The sequence below is a fragment of the Ctenocephalides felis genome, unplaced genomic scaffold (assembly GCF_003426905.1).
Source record: "Ctenocephalides felis isolate EL2017-DRISC unplaced genomic scaffold, ASM342690v1 CF-g0.4_SCAFFOLD_01251, whole genome shotgun sequence".
In the NCBI taxonomy this organism is placed as follows: domain Eukaryota; kingdom Metazoa; phylum Arthropoda; class Insecta; order Siphonaptera; family Pulicidae; genus Ctenocephalides; species Ctenocephalides felis.
Genome location: NW_020537405.1, coordinates 1 through 13,545, shown reverse-complemented (window position 1 = coordinate 13,545; position 13,545 = coordinate 1). Strand labels below are relative to the sequence as shown.

General features: G+C 32.1%; 1 protein-coding gene across 1 annotated transcript; it reads left to right on the top strand.

Moving 5' to 3' along the window:
• The first annotated feature begins 6,567 nt into the window (after positions 1–6,567).
• Positions 6,568–7,215, top strand: LOC113369341. Its single transcript, XM_026610115.1, has one exon. It carries the CDS (start codon positions 6,568–6,570, stop codon positions 7,213–7,215), a length of 648 nt encoding a protein of 215 aa, XP_026465900.1.
• The last annotated feature ends 6,330 nt before the right edge of the window (positions 7,216–13,545 follow it).

Genomic DNA, 13,545 nt, shown 5'->3' with positions numbered 1-13,545 from the left:
TAAAATCTGGTAAGCCAGCAGCAATGATATCAATTAAGGTTCCTTCATCCATTGTTTTTCTTACTTCTAGTAAAAGTCTTTCTTTTTTTACTGCATACTCTAATAAAGATCCTGATTTATATTTGAAAAATATAGCATACTTGCTAGTATTCCAACCTTTATTGGCATAAGTTTGCAAAAAATTTGATTTCCATTCTGACCACTCCGAATCTAGACTCAGCTTGATCATCATGGAAGAATACCAATCAGTACATGATTTTTCTAGAAATAATCTTAAAATTTCAATTTTTTCTTCATCCTTTTGTATATCAAATCTTGTACACTCTCTTTCAAATACTTCCATCCATTGAGATGCATCTGATTTTTGTCCATCGAATTTTTCTATTATAAATTTGTTCGATAACATTTTTACACTTTGTTTTTCTTTGTTCTGATGATCTTCAACTAATTTTTCCAATATTTTTACTATAGGATCATCTGAACTTTTTTTATCATAACTAGCCAATTGTTCATTAGTAGTTTCTTCTAGAAATTGGTCCTGGAAAATCATATTTCCATCCTCATCAACATAAGTTTGTAATAATTCCTCCGTTGCTTTAATCCACACATTTCTAGCTTGATATCTCTTTTTCAGAGTATTTTTTACTGTAGCATACTGTTTTAAATTTTGAATATGTTTGTGGAGTGTTACTGATTGATAATCTTCAGGGATAAGGAATCTTTTATCATCTTCTGTTGCAATTGAGGTTATGGCGATATAGTTAGATTTTCCATCTGTTGTTGGTTTTACTTGAAACGTAAATTTCAACTTTTCCATTTTTTTTTTTTGACAATAAATGTCGTTTTATAAGGTTATATTCGTGTTTAGGATGCCAAAGCTAATCAAACACAATTGAGTTTCTCTGTAGAAAAGTTATATTTTATTGTTAGTTTATATTAGACAAAGGTTTACATACAAAATCTAACATACCTGTAGAAAAGAAACGACATTCAATGTTAATAATCACAATGACAGTCCTAAACAATTTTTCACCAATATCTACTATTTTAAAAATAATTTTACTTTTGTAAATTTTATTAATTACGCCCTGACGTATCTTAGGTTGTCACTTGTTTCCCTATCCTAGTGTCAAAGGCGCTAGTATCTATGACAATTATAGCGCGCAAAATTCAAACTGAAGAAAATTAGATATTTTTCTTTACATGTATATTGAAATGTAGTTTATTTATTATTATTTAATTGTTTAAATGTGTTTTTGTGGCAAAATACAGCTTGCCAGAAAGCGAAATTGATAAAATAACGAGTGAGTGGCTGCGGTTCGCCAGGCAGAGGCACGAGAGAGCCGTGAAAAAACTGAATCCAATCAATTTAATGCAAGAATAATTTGTAACTTTTTATATTTCTTTTTATATTTTTTGTGAAATAAATTTTATTGTTTAAAATATTTGTTGCTATATTTATTATAAAATAAGTCACTGTTGTGTTTAGTACAAAATATTTGTTATGTTGTGTTTAGTACAAAATATTTGTTGCTATTTGTTTGTTATAAAATATTTGTTACTGTTTTGTTTAGTACAAAATATTCGTTGCTATTTGTTATAAAATATTTGTTACCGTTTTGTTTAGTACAAAATATTTGCTGCTATTTGTTTGTTATAAAATACTTATAATATTTTATAATAAACAATTAGCAACAAATATTTTGAACTAAACAAAACAGTAATAAGTATTTTATAACAAACATAGTAGCAGCAAATATTTTATACTAAACAGAACAGTAACAAGTATTTTATAACAAACAATAGCAACAAATATTTGTTACTGTTTTGTTTAGTACAAAATATTTGTTGCTATTTGTTTGTTATAAAATATTTTGCTACTGTTTTGTTAGTACAAAATATTTGTTGCTATTTGTTTGTTATAAAATACTTTTACTGTTTTGTTTAGTACAAAATATTTGTTTGCTATTTGTTTGTTATAAAATATTTGTTACTGTTTTGTTTAGTACAAAATATTTGTTGCTATTTTTGTTATAAAATATTTGTTACTGTTTGGTTTAGTACAAAATATTTCGTTGCTATTGTTATAAAATATTTGTTACTGTTGTGTTTAGTACAAAATATTTGTTGCTATTTTGGTTGTTATAAATATTTGTTACTGTTTTGTTTAGTACAAAATATTTGTTGCTATTTGTTTGTTATAAAATACTTATTACTGTTTTGTTTTACAAAATATTGTTGCTATTTGTTTGTTATAAAATATTTGTTACTGTTTTGTTTAGTACAAAATATTTTTGCTATTTGTTTGTTATAAAATACTTATTACTGTTTTGTTTAGTATAAAATATTTGTTGCTACTTTGTTTTGTAAAATATTAATTTTAAATAATAAATACAATGAAATATGAGTAAATCTTTTTTATTAGAGAAAAATCAATTATTTACGCATAAATTAAAAGCATTTCAAAAAGTGCTGATTCATATCGCATAGGTACATTACCGTATGTTACCGCAACATAACAATGTTATATAACAAGTTAACTAACAGGGTAGAAATAGTTATCTCCAGGTAATAAAATTTCTTAGGGACGGTGAGGTTGACGTTATATAACTAGGTAACATTTTTATATAACCGACCTAACGGCAATATAAAATGTTTACAGGGTATTATATACAAGGACGCATTCTCCATATAGTTTTACAAATCGCGAACAAAATTTTTCGATCAATACCAATGCCTGATCCCATAATTTTTATTAGAGTTTCTGAACATACATTCTCATAGCAGCATGAAAGTTAAGAAAATTTTTATATAGCGTTCTGGGCAGATAAGTTTTTAGGACTGCATATAGCATGAAAATATAAACTCTGTCGCCTTCCATTTTTCTAGATCCTTAAATCCACGAGGTTTCAAGATACACGATATAATAGTGGACTTAGAACGCATGAAAGACTCCGATTTTTTATTCAAGAATTCAATATTTCACTATACAAGAATTCGCATGAAATTGAAAAAAAGTGGTGCACATGTGGAAGACATTCCTTTTTCCGAAATTTAAAAATCGTATATATAAAAAATAAAATATTCAACTTGAGTTTACATGGTACAAGCAACGACATGAAAAAGCATACTTAAATAAAATATGGATCGAAAATTTGAGCATTACAAACATTGAAACGTATACGGAAAAAAATATAAATGAAGTATTTTCGTTTATAGTAAAGGAATAAAAACTTAACCAATTACAAAATGCGCAGTCTCTTGTATGTTCAAAAATAAATCTTATGCAACGTTAAATATGTATAGCTTTAATATAGTGGCAAAATAAAAAAAATAGAAAAAAAATTATAAGAAACATGTTTTACCTTTATTATAGCGATAGTATGTGCTATTAGTAACTATAATTATATTATTAATTATTCATATAATTTTACATTCATTTTGAAGTTATCACAATTAATGTATTGTAGAAATGTATTCAAGCGTTTGTAGTTTTCCAATTGTAAGTTTAGTGAAAAACAAAGAAAATTTTATTATATCTTACAAGTTTATCCTACAAGTTACTTGTGTTGATCGTTGAATATTTAAAATTGGTTAAATATAGCCTATTGCATTAAAAACTGATTATTCTCTTCAAGAATTTCTTAATATTTGCAAATATCAATACAATTTTTTAATATCGATGTCGAGTGCGAATCGATTTTACTCCATATTACTTTTTCTTTATATAATATCCAGGCTGCATAACATGTTTCAATTTCCTTTTTATATCAATTTAACAAACTTAGTAGATACATAAACATAAGTGATTTGGTAAAGATTGGGAAGAACTTTTACCAGAGATCAGTTAAGTCAGTCGAAGGTCCCAAGATTTTACAGTCACAATTGAATTGGACAAATCAGTCTTCACGACCTTGAATAATTTATATAAGTATTGAAATATCTTCGTTTGCCAATAGATTATAGCATTTTATACATGGTTACGATTTGCGTACAAATTAAAACAATCCTCTTGATTTGAACCTTTGAGCGAATATTATTTATTGTGATGTCACTTCCTTCTTCGACTGAACTAAGGTCAGTTATACCATTTGATCATGATTAAGAAATCCGTAGAAATTAAAACTATGTTTCTGATTAATCATGCATGGCGATGAAGAATCTACAAGCTAATACTATTTATTGTGATGGCACCTTTTCTAAATATCTCAAAATTATTAAATGTGTCATAATTCCTTCTGTGACTGAATTATAGATATCATTTTATTTAACATTCGGTATTGATTTTCGAAGAAAAATAATTAAGTAGCCAAATAGATCCAAAATTAAATAAAAAAATGTTGAAGTATGAAGTATTCATACTTTGCATCCGTTTCAAGTTTGATATTTGGTTAATAATGTAAATCCAGGGCGGTTTCTTCTATTTGGACGAAAACTACTTTGAGTAGTTCACAATCATAAAGACATAAATGTCCTTGACTGGATTGGAACTAACTTCTATTTGGATGTTCCAAATAGTTTGGCATCACAATGAGCATTATAAATCACATTTCCTTTTCATTGTCATGTGTGACTTTTCAACAAATAGACCAAGAAAATTGTAATGTAAATAAATCATAATTACGGAGACTATCGAAATCAAAATTGTATATGAAATACTGTGCATTATACAATAAATCCTCGTGCTATGCATTTGTCTCAATCAAAGTTAATTCCTTCCATGACTATGCTTCTCTTCAAATATTCATATCGTCTGTCGTATTCAAATAAATGAGTCATTATAGTAAATATTAATCATATTGCTTACTATTTTGTTTCACTTCCAAAAATACTTAATTGTTCCGATAGATTCGCAATTTGGTTATTATATTATCGTTAGTTACTGTTGAACCTCAATAATAGTGGTTTTACTTCAATTCAGTCATTATCTTGTTTCATGTACTTAATAATTTTTCATTCTATTTATAATTCTCCTATTACCATAACTTATTATCTTAACATTTCCTATTATTTTCTTTAAAAATTTCATTTTCTTTTCTTAGTTATTTATTTTATTTCCAAATTTGTTTTGTTAGCATGCAACAAGTTTCTTCGTGACTGCTATATATTTTAACTAACTTTACATATTCGAAGACTAAATCACACATTATTTAGTTTTATTATCACAACATTGATTTCGAAAAAAATCACAATTCAAGAAAACTACCGACAAATTTACAATACATTACATACTGCATTATTAACGCGTTGGTTTTTTTAGATTTATTTTTGCTTAACAAGAAACTCATGAGCAAATAAAATTATATGTAACATAGTAGCACACGTAACTAAACAGCTCAATATCATCCGGACGATTTAAAAAATAATTTAAAAAAATGACACATTCTAACAATTTTCTAGATTTACTAAAACACGAGTTATGCTTTTTATGTAGTGGATTGGCATGCAACACTCTACCAAATAGAAATAAGAAATTTGAAAAAAAAAACAATTATTTAAATTTAATATATTTACCAGGAAGTAAATATCTTTCAGCTTATGTTTTCAATACAAAAGCTTTATATTTTTTAAATTTAAGATGTATAACTTGATGTTGCCTTCTACAATTCTAGTATTCTATTTACATGTTTTGGATTTTGAGTTCTCTACATGGTGCACCACTAGTGCTATAACCTGGTAATACTTTAATTGCATGTATTACCTTGATAAGATTTCCATTAAAAAATTTGTCATAAGAGTTATTGTTTCACTCATCTTCAGTTGAATTTTGGACAAATAATGAAATTGTTCGCGCCAAACAGGCAGCCTGCATGGGATGACGTAATTTACGATAAGGAGGATAAATGTGGACATATACCTTGTTCGTGAGCTCTCAATGCCCAGAAAACAAACTATTTCTCCATTGAAGGTTCATAAAATGATTAAGGGGTATAAGCCCTTCCTGATACTGTGAAATAGTAAAAAATTGTTACGGGAGGTGTATAGCTACATCTTCAAATTATAAACTTGCGGCGACACCCAGTACAGCCCTGCATTAAATACGGGCCTGCAGCATTTGGGAATGCGCACGCATCAAGATGGCCGTCTCAGGCCTGAATAAAAGAACCCGCCATCGAAGCAAACGGCCTATTCTACCATCCGGCAGCCAGGAGAGATATACAGCACGATATAAATATTGTACCTATATTTCACGGCGAATAAACAATAACAAACTATACCAAAACTGTTTCAATCCATGAACTGCTTCATTGGTGACACCCGACGTGATATAATAGTTGGTGACGTGAGTAAAACAGAACAATAGTGAATTAACTTAAGTTTATTATTCAAGATTCAAAAACATTTTTTTTTATAAGAAGTGTAATTTTTCTTTTTTTTTTTTTGAACATTCAGTGACATTTTTTTTAGTGAATATTTAATTTGTTTTTCTCAATTATTTGTGAAATAAGTGAAGAAGATAAGACAGTGAAATCAGAAAATCCAAACGACGCAAATGCAGGCGTATCACATGGAATTGCGAGGCCTATACCAACATTTTGGTATGAAAAACCTCAATTATGGTTCGCGATGATCGAGGCACATTTTAATCGATCACGAATAAAAACAGAAGATGTCAAATATGAATTTATATTATCATATTTAGATGACAAATTAGCCAGTGAAGTGGAAGATATAATATTAAATCCACCGAAAGTCGAACCCTATACTAAGTTAAAGAAAGAAATAATACAACGTTTATCACAGTCACAGGACCAAAAGATTCGAAGGTTGCTACAGCAAGAGGAACTGGGTGATCGAAAACCGTCGCAATTTTTACGACATCTAACATCATTGGCCGGTCCACTACTAGATGAGAACATTTTAAGAACCTTGTGGCTACAAAGATTACCTACGCATACACAACAAATATTAAAGGCACATCCGACCATGAAAATTGAAGACCTGGCCGCCATAGCAGATAGCATCGGTGAGGTTAACATCGTGCCAACAGTAGCCGCCACAAGCCTTACCGACGGTACAACGTCTGAATTATTAAAACGCGTAGAAGACCTAACAAAAATGATAGCTGAATTGCAAAATAGACGTCCTAGATTTCGGCATAATTCTCGTTCTAGGAAAATCTCGCGCACAAGAAGTTTTTCACGCCAAAGAAATGGTAGTAGGCAAAGATTTGATACGTGCTGGTACCACTACAAATTTGGAAACAAAGCCTAAGAAATGCACGCAACCATGCAAAATGTCGGGAAACGAAGAAGACAGGCACTAAATGCGGCAAGTGTTTGTCAAGCACTTTCACGCCGCATGTTCATCTCAGATAAACCAACCAAAGTACAATTTTTGATAGACACAGGTAGTGATCTGTGTCTATCACATCTGTATGTTTGTACAACGCAAAGTTTTTGAGTCCGATTACAAACTGTCTGCAGCAAACAATACATATGGAGATATACAGTTGAATCTCGACTTAGGTCTAAGGCGCAAATTCATCTGGAATTTTGTTATTGCTGATGTGTCAACACCCATAATAGGCGCAGATTTTCTGTCATATTACAACATAATTGTCGACACAAAGAATTCAAGACTAGTAGACGGTACTACAAACCTACAGGTAAAGACAATAAACAAAGGAACCATTCAAAAGGGAACCATTAAAACTGTTAATATCAAATCAAAGTTTAGTGAAATTTTTAAAGAATTTCCTTCTTTGACGCGACCGCCAGGACTTCCACGTCAAATAAAACATACAACAGTACATTATATCAAAACCTCGCCTGGTCCACCAGTGGTAGCACGAACCCGTCCATTAAAAACTCAGCTGTTAAAAATTGCCAAACAGGAATTTGAAGAAATGGTGCAATTAGGTACTGCCCGACCATCAAGTAGCCCTTGGTCATCACCGTTACATCTAGTCCAAAAGAAAGACGATGCATGGAGACCATGTGGAGACTACCGAGCATTAAATGCAAGAACAATCCCGGATAGGTACCCAGTCAGGCTCATGAGTGACTACTCACAACACTTATCAGGTTGTAACATATTTTCAATAATAGACCTTAAGAAAGCATACCAGCAGATACCTGTTTACGATGAAGATATTCCCAAGACGGCAATTACAACACCTTTTGGTTTATTTGAGTTCCCCTTTATGACATTCGGCCTACATAACGCAGCGCAAACTTTCCAAAGATTTATGGACGAAGTAACCAGTGGATTAGATTTTTGTTTTCCATATATTGATGATATTCTAATCGCATCCAAAAGTGAAGAACAACATGAACACCATCTCCGTAGGTTGTTCCAACGTTTAGCAGATTATGGTATAGTAGTAAACCCATCTAAATGCATTCTAGGCGCTAAGGAAGTTACATTCCTAGGATACTGCATTACGGAGCATGATACAAAACCCCTAAAAGAGAGGATAACCGCATTGTTAAATTTTCCAAAACCAAAAACTATAAAAGGATTACGGAGATTCTTAGGCATGATAAACTTTTATCGAAAATTTTGTCCGAATGCTGCCAGATATCAAGCAGATTTACAAGTTTTATTATCAAAACCTAAATCGAAGGACACAAGCCAAATTGACTGGGATGAAAAACTTACAGCAGCTTTCGAAGCTTGTAAGAAGAATCTCGCTGAAGCTACCTTACTAACACATCCATTGCCGGATGCAGAACTTGCTTTATTTACAGACGCTTCAGACAAATCCGTGGGTGCAGTGCTACAACAATACACAAACGGTGAATGGAAACCTCTCGCTTATTTTTCGAAGAAAATTTCTGAAAAACAAAGAACGTGGCCAACGTACTACCGCGAGCTTTTAGCAGGGTATAAAGCATTCCAATACTTCAAGAATCAAATCATTGGTCTTAACTTTATTTGGTTCACCGACCACAAACCACTTATGTATGTTTTTCAGCAAAAACACGACCGCCGTTAACCGCCAGATAACATATATGTCACAATTCACGACAGATGTTAGACATGTGAGCGGGACAAAGAATATTCCGGCTGATTTGTTTTCTAGAATTGAATCAATCAGTTCCCAATTGGAAATTACCGAGATAGCAAAAGCTCAAAAGGAGGACCAGGAGCTTAAACAATATTTATCGATGAAAACGGCCTTACAACTTAAGAAACAAAACTACTCCATATACTGCGATACATCTCAAGGAAGAGAACGACCATTCGTACCTGTAAGTCTAAGAAAGAAAATTTTTGACAGCCTGCATAATTTAAGTCACCCAGGACCTAGACCAACAATAAAACTAGTGACACAGCGCTTCGTTTGGCCAAACATCCGCCGGGACTGTAAGGTTTGGTCCAGAGAATGTTTGAAATGTCAGCGGAGTAAAGTAAGCAGGCATACCGTAACACCCATTAAGGAATTCAATGTGCCAACATCAAGGTTCATGCAGGTACATATTGATATTGTAGGTCCATTACCTCTATGCAAAAATTATCGTTATCTGTTAACTGCCATAGACCGATACACTCGATGGGTTGAAGCATATCCAATGCCGGACATTACATCAGAAACGGTAACACATGCATTTCTTTTATGTTGGGTCTTACGCTTCGGAGTTCCAGCACAAGTCACGAGTGACAGAGGAAGACAGTTTGACGCCTCACTATTTCGAAATGTCGCACAAGCATGTGGAATCCACTTGATACAAACATCAGCTTATCACCCGCAATCAAATGGTTTAATCGAGACAGTCCACAGGACATTGAAAGCAGCTCTAATGTGCCATGAGGATCATTCATGGATAGAGGCTTTACCATGGGTATTATTAGGACTTCGCCCAGCTGTTAAAGAAGACTTAAAAAATTCTAGCGCAGAACTCACCTATGGAGAACCTTTGAGACTTCCTGGTCAATTTTTAAAGATCACACGTGCATATCAACAACAACCGTCATGGATAAATTACATAGGATCTTTAGAAATTTAAAGCCACAGCCTACGTCATCTCATAGCCCGAAAAAGAGTTTTATCCATAAAGATCTGAACAAGTCTAGTCATGTTTTCGTCAGGCAAGATATGATAAAGCCGACTCTGACGCAACCTTATAAAGGACCTTACAAGGTTTTGGAAAGAGGAGACAAGACTTTTAAACTGGACGTTTTGGGCCAGCCTAAATCCTTTTCTAAAGACAGACTGAAGCCTGCATACACGACTGCCGAAGAATGCACAACAGCAGAGCACGTCACATCTGAAAAATATACAACAAGACGAGGACGGCACGTACGATTTCAGAATTACAAAGAATAATAATTTTCTTTCTTTTTCACCGTAGGGGGCTGTGCGGCGACACCCAAGTACAGCCCTGCATTAAATACGGGCCTGCAGCATTTGGGAATGCGCACGCATCAAGATGGCCGTCTCAGGCCTGAATAAAAGAACCCGCCATCGAAGCAAACGGCCTATTCTACCATCCGGCAGCCAGGAGAGATATACAGCACGATATAAATATTGTACCTATATTTCACGGCGAATAAACAATAACAAACTATACCAAAACTGTTTCAATCCATGAATTACTTCATGGATAAAAAGTATATGAATCCATGAACTACTTCATTCAATAAAAGTATATGAAGCGAGGGCAGAGTTCACATCCTGTGTTGATAGTGGAGATAACAGGAGAAAAACGAACAATAGAGGATAGCCCCAATATAGAGAAAGATACATTATTTAATATCTTATATCATATCATTCAACAAAACATTCATGTTAATATTTATTGCAGAAGTAATATGTGAAATTGAACATGGAGAAGTAGAGGAGAGTCCAATATGGAGATGGGTACATTATTTAAAATTTATATATTTAAACTATTTATTAAAATCTTTTAAATTCCAATAAACAAATTCATTCGTCTCAATATATATGTAGCAGAGAACAAGTTGGATAGTATCGTAAACAAACTATCCAAATTATCCTTTGAAATTAATGAAATGACGAAGGACATAAGGGAGCTGTTGTCCTATGAGAGGGATTCCGGTCACAGGTAATCCGGTCACAGGTAATTATAATTAATGTCAAGTTGTTCAGCTGCGATGGACGCCTAAAATACTGAACCGATTTAAAATTTTTTTTGCTCATCGTGTACATGTGGATTCCATTTAGGCGGTGGGGTATATTAAATATCTCAATTTATAGCCAAAATTTTATATTATATGAAAAATATTTTGACGTTTCTCCGATAAATCCTAGAATCACAGAATCAGTTTGAGCTGTGGCGAGAGTCTAGAAAGTCTAGACCAGTGTATCCCAACGTGGGGCGCACGCCCAACGGGGGGCAAATTGTAAATTCAGGGGGATAATTTGAAAATTCTGGATACTACATTACTTTTTTGCTTCAAAATACTTATTAGATTTTACAAAAAAAGAATTATTAAATATAATTTTGTTTGCCATAAAAGAGTCATTTATCTCAATTTTAAACGAAGAATTCGCACTTTAAAATGAGCACACTAGATTTATCTGTATTGGTTTCTATAAGTGAAGTTCAAATCAGTAGCTAGGATCGGGGAATTATCGCAAAATGTGCCGTATGTTACGAAAAAACCCGAAAACTTGAAGCCTTCTTTAGTGTTTCCCATCATTCAGTCGGTGTTAAATTGAAGTAAGTGTTGATTCATTAGAATTAATCGTTGAGTTAATAAATAAACGTTAGTGTTGATTTGTGAGTGAAATAGTTAGAATTAATCATTGAGTTTATAAATATACTTAAGTGTTGATTTGTGAGTGAAATTGTTAGGATTAATTGTTGAGTTAATAAATATACTTATATATATTGTTAATATATTATCAATTGGTGAGTAGTCCATTTTATTTATAGAAGCATTCAATTATACAGAAATTTCTGTCAAGTAAAAAAAATGAGATAATGCAATAGGATAGGGCGGGGCACAAAGGTCCAATTTGACTTGGAGCAATTATATTGTAAAAATCAAACTAATTATCACAACACATATCAAACAAACAACTATCTGACTATGTTCAGTAAAACTTCCTGCTAATTCATCATTGTAGAAATGTGTTTTTTGTTTTCAAATATTCGTAACCTGGTTCTTTTTACTTTAATAGCGGAGTGAATTGGGACGGCCATTGAGTAAACAGGTCCAATGACTTAATTTATTTTGAAGAAATTTTACTAAATAATAGCTACAATATTCAATCAATACAAAAAATAAATTTATGGGTTAAATTTTTATAGAGAACACTTTAAGGGGTTAGGGGTACTTGGGATTTTGAAAAATCGATTTTTATTTTTTTTGCATTTTCATTAAGGGTAACATCTTGAAAATATTCTCTGAAAATTTCAAGTTGATCCGATGATTACTTTTTGAGTTATTGTACTCTTACCAGCGCGTTGATGCAAGTGGAGAGCTCGATACTTATACTCAAGATTATTCTCCCTCACCTCCTGATGTTTTAAAGGCCTTCAAACCGATTTACGACGATCTCAGCAATGATAATTTACTTTCAAGATGTGTAGTTCAAGATTAAATCCATAATCAGAAAAAAATTACAAGCTTCAACCAACTAGTGTAAAAAATATACCTAGAAACCGTGAATACTAGTTTTACTATCGTACAAATTGCTGAATGCATATACATAATTATTATTATTGATTATGGATACCTGAGAACCTAATTGTGGGTACAATTCCCATTGGTAAGCTAAAAATTGGATGCTGCACGTGTGAAAGTGGCAGATCAGCGCGCCAACGAAACACTCAGGAGGCCATAATGCTTCGTAGGCAACAGCAAATGGAAATTTTGGAAACTTGCACAATGACTGATAAACTATTATATGACCCAGATATAGATGACTCGGTTTAAGTAATTCAATAATTCGAATTTCCATACGTAAATCCAATGTGAAACTTTAAACGCGTTTTTCTCAAAACTATGTTTTTTGAAACGGTGACCACTGTAACTCGAAAACCACTTAGTAAATTTTAATGAAATTCATACAGCTTTTAGAATACATTATAAACTCGTGCCTGATCGAAGGATTTTTATTTTTTCAAAAATTTGAATTTTTTAAGATCAATTAACTGTTGATTTTTTACCCAAAAATCTAGATTTTTTCTTTCTGATGCTGCCATTTTGTTAATTTTTGCAAAAAAAAGAAGACCTTCGATCCGGCCCGGGATTAACTATTCATAAAACTATTTTTTTAATTTGATTGATTTTAGATGAATCTCCAAGGAGTTATGATGGTCACCGCCAGGACCGTTTTTCGAAACGGGGTCAACAAAAACAGCTATAACTTTGTGAATATTGATTTTTTTTTCTGAAATTTTTGTTACATCAAGTCAAAACATTGTATAATAATGCTGTATTAATATTTTTGTAGAAAAACATCGTTTAATAACAAAAAAAATATACTGAAAACACTCATTTTTTCGTGCCTGCAAGTACACCTAACCCCTAAATAACCTTTGTATGTTTTTGTTAGAAATATTCACTAGCAAAGTTGAATTAACTATTCATTTAATTTAACTCTTGTTGAATTAAAAAATTGCTTTT

Excerpts from the sequence above, each read along its gene's own strand:
- LOC113369341 (XM_026610115.1), top strand. The coding sequence starts at position 6,568 with ATGATCGAGGCACATTTTAATCGATCACGAATAAAAACAGAAGATGTC.